Source organism: Bubalus kerabau, chromosome 17, assembly GCF_029407905.1.
Source record: "Bubalus kerabau isolate K-KA32 ecotype Philippines breed swamp buffalo chromosome 17, PCC_UOA_SB_1v2, whole genome shotgun sequence".
NCBI lineage: Eukaryota > Metazoa > Chordata > Mammalia > Artiodactyla > Bovidae > Bubalus > Bubalus kerabau.
The window spans coordinates 62947012-62961197 of NC_073640.1; the positions used below are offsets into that span (position 1 = coordinate 62947012).

At 39.4% G+C, this 14186-nt stretch overlaps 1 protein-coding gene across 1 annotated transcript in view; it reads right to left on the minus strand.

Moving 5' to 3' along the window:
- Positions 1 to 810: 810 nt before the first annotated feature.
- LOC129631081 (zinc finger protein 665-like) overlaps positions 811 to 14186 on the minus strand; it is a 33360-nt gene continuing 19984 nt past the window's right edge. Inside the window, exon 4 of the mRNA XM_055551856.1 lies at positions 811 to 6124. Coding sequence (XP_055407831.1) covers positions 3768 to 6124 — 2357 coding nt within the window. The 3' untranslated portion in view covers positions 811 to 3767. The remainder of the gene's footprint in view (positions 6125 to 14186) is intronic.

The following is a 14186-nucleotide window of genomic DNA, read 5'->3' on the forward strand; positions in this document are numbered from 1 at the left end:
GGAATGTAATAAACTCAAAGCACGAGTAAACATTCAGTGTTTTGTTAAACAGTCTCACGATGCTTTTTTGATGTTTGACTACTGACATCTTTAGACTTTATTTGGCGCCATCCTGTTCCAGTGGGTGACTGCAAAGTAACAAGAACGAAAACGTTGGGGTCTGCATAAATGAAATTTCTAATTTAGCAAACAAAAAAGTTCCCATCATATAGTGTGCCTTCTAAATTATTTCCAGGGCTTCCCTGGTCGCTTAGGGGTAAGGAATTCGCCTGCCAATGCGGTAGACAAGGGACTGATAATTCCTGGTCTGGAAAATTCCCATATGCTGTAGAGCTCCTGACCCCATGAGCCACAATTATTCAGCCAACAATAAGCAAAAAATACAAAAAAAAATTTTTTTCCAGAATGCTCCAAGCTCCAAGACACATCACTTTTACCCTTATTTCCAAAGTTTATTTCCTAATTTTTGCATGCTTATTATTCCTATTTTCACTTCATGTAAATCAGGCACATACTTTTTAGTTTTATTTGGGCACAAAAGATAACCATGTAGTGCATATATAAACAGGGGGTAGGTTTTACAGGGCCAGAATCCATAATTGCTCCGCTATGGACAAAATGTGGAGAGAATAACTCAAGTGTGTATTGTTAGTATATAATCCCAAAATTGTCTATTTGATTTCACTATGCAAAGAAACTCTAAAGAGATTCTTTCAACCTTGACAGTCTTTGGTGCATTGCTAGTTTCTGTTATGAAGTACTGAGGTGTATTAAAATTGTGTTATTGAAAGAAACATGATCCATTCAGAGTTATGGAAAAAAATGATACAAATTTTATTAGAGCACAAGACTTATGATACATTCTGAATAAAACAGAGGCACATTGTAAATGGCAGCAGGTAATGATGAAGCAGATACATGGCCATCCTCTTTCTGGTTCTTTTGATTAACATTTTTCAAGACAACTGCTCTCTTCAATTTCCAAGAATAAGTTTCCATTAATCATTTACACACAATAGCAATTGCTAGTTAAGGGAGAAAAGGACCACCATTTCCCTGGTACTATTTCTCCCATACAATCAGTCCCCAGTAACCTGTCAACTCCTCTCCCATGAAAAGCCCAATTCCCTCAATGTCCAGCCTGCTCTTTGCATGGTCAGATGGTAGAGCATTCAGTTCTTTAACCACAGTGGCCTGTGTACAGAAGGGCACCCTGAACATGAGCATGCTGAGTCATGTCATGGTTTTACATGGTTCTCTGTCCCTCGCTGATCCTAATTCACACACCATTGAATTTGATATCTCAGTGTCCCTGTTTTACCAGGATAGATATAAATGAACCACACCTAATGAAGTCAGTCCCTTCATCTTACTCATTTCTTTGCAGAGATCATCATGAAAGTCTCTAAGAAAGCTATAAGAATTTAAAACTTTAAGGAAATAAAGAAAAATAATGTGACATTCTCAAGAAAATTCAAGTAATTAAACACACACTGAAGATAACGGGCCATTTCCACAAAAGTGGTTAAGTTTCAACAGACTTAATTATTCTGCAGTAACATCGTACGTTAGTGCTGGAGAACCGAAGATTTATTTATTCCTCAAATGAATTCTCTCTTCTGTGATCTGCTGTAAGAACTGTCCCAAAAGATGGCCAAATTCATTACAATTTTAAGGATTCTCTTCAATATGAAATTTTTTGGGGGGAATCTTGAGGAAATATTGTTTGCTTAAACATGTTTCCAAATTCGGTATAGTGTAGTTTCTGACATACATGAATCACTTCATTATGCCCATGGTGTGAATAGTTCATGGAACAGACTACACAATATACATTACCTGTCCAAGTTTGCTCTCCATATATGTCCTCTCACGTTCCACAGTTTTGATCTTTGAGTTAAAGCTTCAGTGTGCACATTACTTTTATGTGGTTTTTCGGAAAGACATATATTCTGAAGTCTAGTGTACTCTGAACCCCCCAGAAAGCCCTTGCCCATCCATTTCCAAGACTCCTCTTCACTGTGGAGTCTTGTCTAACACTTCAACTCAAGGTGAAAAATTTCCCACTCACATTGCATTTGAGCATTGCTCCAGAATGTTCCCGAACTTGGACGTTTGGTAAAATCCTTCCCACAAATATTACATTTGTGTGGTTTAACTCCAGGATATATATTCTTACACACCTAAAGAGTGAGCAGTAACTGTGAAAGCTTCCATAAAGCATAAAGTAAAGTATAAAACTGCCAAAATATAAAGTATTTGGTGAATCCTGAGTTTAAGGCAGTACCTAAAGGTCATGCCATATTCTGTACACTGGTAAGGTTCTCTCTAGTATGGATCATCTGATGGCTAGTGCGGTGTGAGCCCCAAGTAAAGGTTTTACACACTCATGTCACTTGTAAGCTTTCTCTCCAGAATGACTTCTTTACTGAATCCTGACTTAGGACTGTTGTCTAAAAGCCCTGACACACTCATTACATTGATATAGTTTCTATCCAGTGTGAATATTCTCAAGAAGCCTAAGGTATAAACACCTGACAAAAGCCTGGACACATTGATTGCATTCAGATGGTCTCTCCAGTCCATCACCTGATGTCTTTTGAGGGCTGAATACCACCTGAAGGATTTGCCACACTCACTCTTAAATTTGTGTCTCTGCGTTATGAATTCTCTGCTGATGGGAAAGATGAGACCTGTTATTGAAGCCCTGGTCACACACATTATATTTACATGATTTCCTCCTTAAGATTGGAGGAATGGACTGTGCTCTAAATGTATGGATTCTCACCAGTATGAATTTTCTCATGTTTTGTAAATAACTGAATGCCTTCCAAAAGACACCACATGCACTATGTGGGTAAGATTTCTATTCAGAATTAATTACATGATGGTTAGTTACGTCTGAACACAGAACCAAAGCTTTGCGCCACCTACCACATTCATGAGGTTTCCTCTAGTTTGACTTTTCTGAGGGTCAAAAAGTTGATATACTTTATGACTGAAGGGTTTGTCATATAAATTCCATTTATGTGGTTTCCCTCCTGCATGAACTGCCCAATGGTCAGCTGAGGCTAAATATGCACTAGAAGCTTTACCATATTTCTTTCATTTGTATGCTTTTTATACAGTATTAATTCTTTGATTAATTATAAGGCCTGAACTCTGACTAAAGGCTTTGCTACACTCATTACATCTGCACTAAAAAGTCTCATAATTGTTGTAACATTTTTCTCCACTATGAATTATCTGATTTCTTACATGGTCATTTCAAGCACTGCCCACATACATCACATTTCTATGCTGTCTCTCCTGAATGAACTGCATGATGTGAGGCTAGCTGTGCAGTAAAATGTTTGTCCGAATGGCTACGTTTGTAAGGTTTCTCTCCAGTATGAATTCTCCAACGAACTACAAGGTTTGCATTTAAAGGCCTTGCCACTGAGATCACATTTATATGGTTTCTCTTCAGTATGAATTCTCTGAAGAATTTCAAGCTGTGAATTTCCAGTAAAGCATCAGCCACACACAACACATTTACACGGCTTCTCTCCAGTATGAATTCTCTGATGAAATGCAAGGTTTGCCGTTTGACTAAAGGTCTTGCCACATACATCATTATTTATATGGTTTCTCTCCAATATGTTTCCAATGAACTGCAAAGACCTGCAACTGAAGACTTTGCCACATAAATTACCTTTCTACACTTTTCCTCCCGTATAAACTGTCTGATGGCAATTTAAGGATGACTGTGCACTAAAATGTTTGTCCTAATTGTTACATTTGTAGGGTTTCTCTCCAGTATGAATTCTCTTATGAATTGAAAGGATTGAATTTTGACCAAAGGCCTGTCCACATACATCACATTTACATGGTTTCTCTCCACTATGAACTCTCTGATGAACTACAAGGCCTGAATTTCGACTGAAGGCCTTTCCACACATATCGCATTTATATGGTTTCTCTCCAGTATGAACTCTCTGATGAACTACAAGCCTTGCATTTACACTGAAGGCCTTGCCACACACATCACATTTATATGGTTTCTCTCCAGTATGAACTCTCCGATGAATTACAAGCCTTGCATTTACACTAAAGGCCTTGCCACATACATCACATTTAAATGGCTTCTCTCCGGTATGAATTCTCTCATGAACTACAAGTTTTGACTTTTGAGTATAGCCACGGCCACATACTTCACATGTATATGGTTTCTCTCCAGTATGAAGGGTCTGATGAACTGTACACCTTACTTTTTGACTAAAGGCCTTTCCACAAACATCACATTTATATGGTTTCTCTCCAGTATGTACTCTCCGATGAACTACAAGCCTCGAATTTAGACTAAAGGCCTTGCCACATACATCACATTTATATGGTTTCTCTCCAGTATGTACTCTCCGATGAACTACAAGCCTTGAATTTAGACTAAAGGCCTTGCCACATAGATCACATTTATATGGTTTCTCTCCAGTATGAACTCTCCGATGAACTACAAGTCTTGCATTTAGACTAAAGGCCTTGCCACATAGATCACATTTATATGGTTTCTCTCCGGTATGTACTCTCCGATGAACTACAAGCCTTGAATTTAGACTAAAGGCCTTGCCACATACATCACATTTATATGGTTTCTCTCCGGTATGCATTCTCCAATGAATTACAAGTATTGACTTTCGAGTATAGCCACGGCCGCATACTTCACATGTATATGGTTTTGCTCCAGTATGAAGGGTCTGATGAACTGTACACCTTGCTTTTCGACTAAAGGCCTTTCCACACACATCACATTTATATGGTTTCTCTCCAGTATGTACTCTCTGATGAACTACAAGCCTTGAATTTACACTAAAGGCCTTGCCACATACATCACATTTATATGGTTTCTCTTCAGTATGAATTCTCTGATGAATTAAAAATATTGACTTTTGAGTATAGCCACAACCACATACTTCACATTTATACGGTTTCTCTCCAGTATGAACTCTCCGATGAACTACAAGCCTTACATTTACACTAAAGGCCTTGCCACACACATCACATTTATATGGCTTCTCTCCAGTATGTACTCTCCGATGAACTACAAGCCTTACATTTACACTAAAGGCCTTGCCACACACATCACATTTATATGGTTTCTCTCCAGTATGAACTCTCCGATGAACTACAAGCCTTTCATTTACACTAAAGGCCTTGCCACATACATCACATTTATATGGTTTCTCTCCAGTATGAACTCTCCAATGAATTCCAAGGTGTGACTTTCGAGTATAGCCACGGCCACATACTTCACATGTATATGGCTTCTCTCCACTATGAAGGGTCTGATGAACTGTACGCCTTGCTTTTCGACTAAAGGCCTTTCCACACACATCACATTTATATGGTTTCTCTCCAGTATGAACTCGCCGATGATGTTGAAGGTGTGTATGCTGTTTAAAGCAGTGGCCACATACATCACATTTATATGGTTTTTCTCCAGTATGATTTCTCTGATGAACTATAAGGGTCGATTTATCATTAAAAGCCTTACAACATATGTTACATTTATATGCTTTTCTTCCTGTATGGATTCTTTGATGTCTAGAGAGCTCTGAGTCCTGAAGAAAAGTTATGTTACACTCATTACAACTGTAAGTTTTTTTCTTGTGTGCTTCCTGGTCTGGTACCAGTTCTGAGGGATGTATAACAGCTCTCTCTTGTTTATGAGAATTGCCTTTACGGACACTACGAGTTCTCTGAAGTGGTAAACCTGAGGCACTACTGTTGATATTCGCCACAACCTGACTACATTCAGAAACTGTCCCTTCAGATTCAAGTATATGCAACTGATCCTGAAAGCTTGATCCATGCCTTTCAACAGGCTTATTTCCTGCATCACTTCTACTATCATGATCTCTTCTATCGGTGAGATTTTTGTTATGGGATGTAGACGCTCCTCTGTCATTTCTTTCATCATCTGTCCACAGACACTCAAAATCATACATATTTTCCTGTATCTTTCTGAGGAAAAAATCTTCAATTTCATGGCTTTCGGCTCTTCCAAACACCACTCTTTGAAAAATTTCTTCTTTACCACTGTTTCCTTTTGCTTGTAATTTCTTGATCATACGTATTTGAGACACATCTACAAAATATAAAAACCATATGCATTCTATCAATTATAATTCATAAATAAATTGTTTCATGATGAATACATGGTATTATACCAAAAGGCATATCCATGCTGAACAGAATTATGCATCTTCCCAATGATGATCTTAAAAATATTTGAAACACTAAACAAATAGAACTCTTTAAAAATCAAAGAGCAATCGCATGTAATCCAAATTAATTTTAGGGTAGCCTAGCTTCAAAGATACAGTCAGAACATATTAATTTTTTCCAAACTCATGTCAGTTCTCAAATAAAAGGGTATTTTCGCACCATGACTTCTAAACTCATTCTACTTGGTAGTAAACACACTGCTGTCTCATAATTGAGGAGAAAATATAGCATATTGTACACACTTTATGCATACTTATACATAAGTAAATGGTAAAGAACAGACAGTGCTACATAGGTGACTTGGTAGTAAAGAATTAGCCTGCCCATGCAGGAGACATAGGATAGGGAGCTTCAATCCCTAGGTGGGGGAGATCCGCTGGAGGAGGAAATGGCAGCCACTGAACTATCTTTGCCTGAAAAAAAATTCCATGGATAAGGAACTTAGCAGGCTACTGTCCATGAGATCACAAAGAGTCAGACAGAAAGATCGACTGAACAAGCAATCATTAACAGGCAATACACTGCAATGGTAAATAATCCCAAAGAAGCACTATAACAAGTAATGGAAAACATAAATAGCAGTTGACAACTCTTCAGGAAATTCCCTAAAATAATGGGGGGAAAAAAAAATACTTTTCTAAATACCTCTTATAAATCTATCAGTAGATAGACGTATAGGCATTTTATGACACTGACAAGTTGTTCATGTCAGTAACATTGTGTAATACATACAGACCATCTCATCTTTAAATAACAAAATATTAATAAATGAAACATTCTGTACTTGAAGAACAGTCATTCAGTACAGCGATTCCCTATCTATACAGTAACTTTAACTTACTCAGTTCATTGGTTCGAAGATACATGTCAAGGAACAAGCTTTGGGGCCTCCCTTCTGGCTCAGAGGTAAAGAATCCACCTGGTAATTAACGCACAAGAGTTCCATCCCTCATCTGGGAAGTTCCCTCATACCTTGGAAGCAACTAAGCCTGCAGGCCAAAACTCCGTGTTCTAGAGTTCAGAAGTCACAACTACTGTGCACAGGCATAGAGCCCATACACTGTGACAAGAGAAGGCATTAGAATGAGAAGTCCGTGCACTGCAAGTAGAGAGTAGCCCTTGCCTGCCACAAGTAACCAAAAGCCCCTAAAGCAACAAAAACCCAGTGTAACCAAAAATAAAAAACATTAAAAAAATGCAATGTATTGGTATGAAGAAAACCAATGTTATTTGAAAACTTATTAACCAGAGTCAGAGACAACTCATAAAAATGAAAAGTAAAATAAAAACATACAAGATGTAAAGTAGACAAAGAGATGTCACAATAAGCAAGTAAATATATAAAGGAAGTAAATATATTATTTAAGCAAAAGTAATCTTTGAGGCAAATTCCCTGGTGGTCCAGTCATTAGGACTACACAAACACACTGGAGGGGGCACAGATTCCATCCAGGAATAGGGAACTAAGATACCACCTGCCACATGGCACAACAACAACAACAAAAAAAACCCCAGTAACTTCTGACCTTTTCTGTAAAACAGGCAACATTCTATGCCACATAACAGCACTAATTACCTCAATTTTACAAATAAAAGTAGTGGATTCACAGGGTTCCTGTACACAACTCCATGGAACATGAAAGTAAATGAGCAAAAGCAGGGCTGAAACCGAGACTTACAGATTCATACATGCTCTGAACCACCAGGGCCCACTTGGGCAGAACAGAGGACAAAAAGTTACAATGAACTCCAGGAGTGTAAAACGGAAACTTCAGATCAGACACAAGAACTGACCTGTGTAATTGTGTTACTTAGCCATCCCTCTTGGAAATTGTTTCCAAGGCACCAACAAGATATCAATTCAGGTCCTGTCTAAGAGAGGACCTTAATCAATATCCACTGTCGTTACAGGTTTCCTGAGTTACAATCACAGAAGATCCAAACCACATTCCGGTTACACACACCCCTGAAGGATGTGGCAAAAGTAGTAACAGGAACAGCTGAGGGCTCTGAACAGGAAGACAGGCTGAAGGCAGCTCTGTGTAGGATCTGAGACACCAAATGCAATCAAAGAGCTGCCCGTCTTTCCCTTCTTCCAATGAGGTCTCCCAAGTGTAGCAAATAGGAAGAGAAACAGGCTGGGTCCGAAATAATCTCTGGAGGTGACAGCGCTGTTCTATACGGACCAAAAAGTAGGCATCCGATGGAATCCAGCATAGAAGGGGGACAAAGAGGAAATAGATCCCTTTGAAACACCTCATCACATGCCTCCCATAGTCAAGCAACAACATTGACAGGAGTCAAATGACAGATTGTTACAGATCATATAAAGACTTTGCCTTTTGGGACCTCTTTTCTTGGAGGTCCATTTTGCATAAAAACTTTTTTTTTTTCTAATTAAATCATTTTCTTCATTTAGCAACAGCCACCTGTAAGTCAGACCTACTTTTTTTCTCCCTAATAAAATGTAATTTTCTGGTAGGAGACTGATGGGCTCCATGTTAAATGCCTTAAATGTGTCATCTTCCCCTTTGCATGCCCTGAGGTGAGAAATACGTGGGCCCCAGTTGAGGAATTTACACCCAACAAAAACAGGGTAAATAGACAGTCATTCTCTAATCTCAGGGAATAATTATGGCAAGGACAAAGAAAGGAAAAAACCCTGTTTGTTAAGGGAGACACTACACATGCCCAGAAAGGCTGCTTGGAGTCAAAACTCACAGGCTAATTCCAGGCCATAATGAATCTTGCTCCTCCCAGAAGCCTTCACTTTGAGATCCAACTTGGCTAAGGTGTGCATGCACACTCCAGGGAGGGTCCTGAGACAAATTAACCAGGGCGAATAAACAAGGTGATTGGCCTGAGGGAAGATGAAAACCTGGAAAACTGCCCCTTTGTAAAGAATTTACACTACCCAAAGGTGTCTCTCTCTCTCTGAGGTTGCCCATGTGCCTTGCCACATGTACTTTTCCTTTCAATAAACTTTGTCCTTTACTCTTTATCATCTGCCTCATCATCTGAATTTGTTCTTGACTAGGCAGGCCACACTAGGGACCTTAGCCCTAAATGTTGGCTCCTGTGGTCCAGGGGTTAGGAGTCTCAATCTGGGAAATTAAGAACTTGCTTCCAGCTTTCACGCACTCCCACTCACCGCTATGAGCATCCCAAATCAATTTCATTGCTCATATCTTTTGTTACTAAAAACACAGATCTTACCTTCCTTAAGCAACCATGAACTGTCCTTTATATTAGCATTTTATAGAATGGTGACCATAAATACCAGTGATAATTTCTAAAAACATTTGCTTCTTATGGAGAACATCTCAGGGTAGCAACACACATATTAATAATCCAAAATCTCTTTAGTTTCTCTATAAGAGGAAATTACCATTAATCAGTGCCTATGTGTGTGCTAAGTCGCTTCAGGCATGTACAACTCTTTGCAAACCCATGGACTGTAGCCTGCCAGCTCCTCCATGGTATTCTCCAGGCAAGAATACTGAAGTGGGTTGCCATTTACTACTCCAGGGATCTTTCCGACGCAGGGATTGAACTCTCAGTAATCAGTGTAATACAATAAAAGCATTACACAGTTTGATGACTCAACTCATGTCTTTCTTAGATGAGCAAACAAACGTTTTTACTAGATATTTAATGGTGAATATTTCCCAGTTCATGTGCATCTGAAATTCATTTAGGTTAATTTCTCATAACTGTTTGATTTGTAAGTGCTTAGTTTTTCTTTTTTAAAGCCAACTGAATTAGATCTCACTTACAAAGTAACCTCAGCAATATTATCCAAAAACAAAGACACACAGTATGACATGCATAAATCCAGACACACAGATGGACAGACAGAGACCATAGTTTTCTTCTTGAGATTTAAAATGTCTCTTTGACCTTTTTCTTTCCCCTTGGTTTGAAATTCTAATTTGCCCAAGGCTGAGGCCTCAGGCAAAGTGGGTTATGTATTTCAAGGACTTGGTAAAGGTTGCCTGCTGTGCTAAGCTGCTTCAATCAGGTCCGATTATCTGTGATCCCATGGACTGTATCCTGCCAGGCTGCTCTTTACATGGGACTGTCCAGGCAAGAACACTCGGTGGGTTGCTATTCCCACCTCCAGGGCATCTTCCTAACCCAGGGATCAAATCTACCTTTCCCACACTTGCAGGCAGGTTCTATACAATTAGCGTCATCTGGGATGCCCTGGTAAAGGTTAACTTCAAGCTTTTTTCTAGGCTAGCTGTCTCAACGGGTTAGTTGCTTTTAACTCCATATGCAAAAAGAACCGGTTGTGCACTTTCAAAGAGAAAAAAAAAATTCATTTCAACCAGTTTTCCCCAGAGTCTAGAGAATAGCAGTTATCCTATGTCAAAAAACTTATCTTCCCTTTCCATAGTCATAGTTTTGTAGCTAAAACACAGATCAAATAGTGCTAAAATTGACAGTGGTAACAACAGCAGATGGGGTGATAAAAATCTTGGATTGTCCCTCTGGGAAGATGGGGGTCTTGGATTGTTCAGAAGAAACTGAAGGGGTAAAGAAACTTCCTAGAGTGGGGGGCAGGAGTGGAGGAAGCTGGGCTCATCCTCCCCCGAGAGACAGGGGAAGTTAGAAGGCGACCAGCTGATGGAGAGGAAGACAGAGGGGTTGGGATGGGTTTAAGGACACAACAGGACAAAGAATGGAGAGAGAAAGGGCAGTGGAGGACACTACTGGAGCTGTGGGCCAGCTCAATAGAGAGCTGACTTAAAAGGTGAGGATGTGATCAGCCAAAATATAATTTTGACACTGTAATATGGACAAACATCCTCACTAATCATATAATTATTTTTCCAGTAACTTCTCTAAGACAGTTTTAAGTGTTAAGAAGTACAGTTTATGTACTTCATGGTAGGAGAGAGGAGGATCCAGCCTCTCATCCAGCAGGGCAGATTATTATCCTTTCTCAAGGGGCAAGAATCACGAACATTCAGTAACTTCTAAGGGTTCAGCCCTGTTTAATTTATGGTTCCACTTCTCACACAATCCAGAGAAGATGTCCCATGTATTAGCTAATGAGTAATAAGGTGAATTTTCCCATCTGGAAAAAAAATGTCATAAACCTTAATCTCTTGCTTCTTAAAGAATGGCGTTTTGTCTCACAAATCCTGCTCACAGCGCCAATTAATGCCTTGCCAAAAGTTTTCACTTTTGTCTCAGGTTCCAAGGATTTGTTAATAGGCCACTCATTCTATACAAATAAATATTCCAATGTTTATTAGAGAATTATCTAGCTGACTTTCAAGATACTAAGTAATCCAACCAGTCCATCCTAAAGGAGATCAGCCCTGGGTGTTCACTGGAAGGACTGACGTTAGCTTTGTCTAACTCAATGAAACTAAGCCATGTCGTGTGGGGCCACCCAAGATGGGCAGGTCATGGTGGAGAGGTCTGACAGAATGTGGTCCACTGGAGAAGGGAATGGCAAACCACTTCAGTATTCTTGCCTTGAGCACCCCATGAACAGTATGAAAAGGCAAAATGATAGGATACTGAAAGAGGAACTCCTCAGGTTGGTAGGTGCCCAATAGGCTACTGGAGATCAGTGGAGAAATAACTACAGAAAGAATGAAGGGATGGAGCCAAAGAAAAAACAACACCCAGTTGTGGATGGGACTGGTGATAGAAGCAGGGTCCGATCCTGTAAAGATCAATATTGCACAGGAACCTGGAATGTTAGGTCCATGAATCAAGGCAAATTGGAAGTGGTCAAATAGGAGATGGCAAGGGTGAATGTTGACATTCTAGGAATCAGTGAACTAAAATGGACCGGAATGGGTGAATTTAACTCAGATAACCATTATATCTACTACTGTGGGCAGGAATCCCTTAGAAGAAATGGAGTAGCCATCATAGTCAACAAGAGTCCAAAATGCAGTACTTAGATGTAATCTCAAAAACGACAGAATGATCTCTGTTTGTTTCCAAGGCAAACCATTCAGTATCCCAGTAATCCACGTCTATGCCCCAACCAGTAACGCTGAAGAAGCTGAAGTTGAATGCTTCAATGAAGACCTACAAGACCTTTTAGAACACCCAAAAAAGATCTTTTAATTATAGGGGACTGGAATGCAAAAGTACGAAGTCAAGAAACACCTGAGGTAACAGGCAAATTTGGAATATGGAATGAAGCAGGACAAAGGCTAACAGAGTTTATTTATTTATTTATTTATTATTATTTTTTATTCTTTATTTTTTGCTAATAGAGTTTTGCCAAGAGAATGCATTGGTCATAGCAAACACCCTCTTCCAACAACACAAGAGAAGACTCTACACATGGACATCACCAGATGGTCAACACTGAAATCAGACTGATTATATTCTTTGCAGCCAAAGATGGAGAAGCTCTATACAGTCAGCAAAAACAAGATGGGGAGCTGACTGTGGCTCAGATCATGAACTCCTTATTGCCTAATTCAGACTATTTCTTAAATTGAATAAAGTAGGGAAAACCACTAGACCATTCAGATATGACCTAAATCAAATTCCTTATGATTATACAGTGGAAGTGAGAAATAGATTTAAGGGACTAGATCTGATAGATAGAGTGCCTGATGAACTACAGATGGAGGTTCATGACAGTGTACAGGAGACAGGGATCAAGACCATCCCCATGGTAAAGAAATGAAAAAAAGCAAAATTGCTGTCTGAGGAAGTCTTAGAAATAGCTGTGAAAAGAAGAGAAGCAAAAAGCAAAGGAGAAAAGGAAAGATATAAGCATCTGAATGGAGAGTTCCAAAGAATAGCAAGGAAAGATAGAAAGTCTTCCTCAGCGATCAATGCAAAGAAATAGAGGAAAACAACAGAATGGGAAAGACTAGAGATCTCTTCAAGAAAATTAGAGATACCAAGGGATCATTTTATGCAAAGATGGGCACAATAAAGGACAGAAATGGTATGGACCTAACAGAAGCAGAAGATATTAAGAAAAGGTGGCAAGAATACACAGAAGAACTTTACAAAAAAGATCTTCATGACCAAGATAATCACGATGGTGTGATCACTCACCTAGAGCCAGACATCCTGGAATGTGAAGTCAAGTGGGCCTTAGAAAGCATCACTACAAACAAAGCTAGTGGAGGTGATGGAATTCCAGTTGAGCTATTTCAAATCCTGGAAGATGATGATGTGAAGTTGCTGCACTCAATATGCCAGCAACTTTGGAAAACTCAGCAGTGGCCACAGGACTGGAAGAGGTCAGTTTTCATTCCAATCCCAAAGAAAAGCAATGCCAAAGAATGCCCAAACTACCGCACAACTGCACTCACCTCACATGCTAGTAAAGTAATGCTCAAAATTCTCCAAGCCAGGCTTCAGCAATATGTGAACCATGAACTTCCAGATGTTCACGATGGTTTTAGAAAAGGCAGAGGAACCAGAGATCAAATTGCCAACATCCGCTGGATCACTGAAAAAGAGAGTTCCAGAAAAACATCTATTTCTGCTTTATTGACTATACCAAAGCCTTTGACTGTGTGGATCACAATAAACTGTGGAAAATTCTGAAAGAGATGGGAATACCAGACTACCTGACTTGCCTTTTGAGAAACCTGTATGCAGGTCAGGAAGCAACAGTTAGAACTGGACATGGAACAACAGACTGGTTCCAAATAGCAAACGGAGTATGTCAAGGCTGTATATTGTCACCCTGCTTATTTAACTTACATGCAGAGTACATCATGAGAAACGCTGGGCTGGAAGAAACACATGCTGGAATCAAGATTGCCAGGAGAAATATCAATAACCTCAGATATGCAGATGACACCACCCTTATGGCAGAAAGTGAAGAGGAACAAAAAAGCCTCTTGGTATAAGTGAAAGAGAGTGAAAAAGTTGGCTTAAAGCTCAACATTCAGAAAATGAAGATCATGGCATCTGGT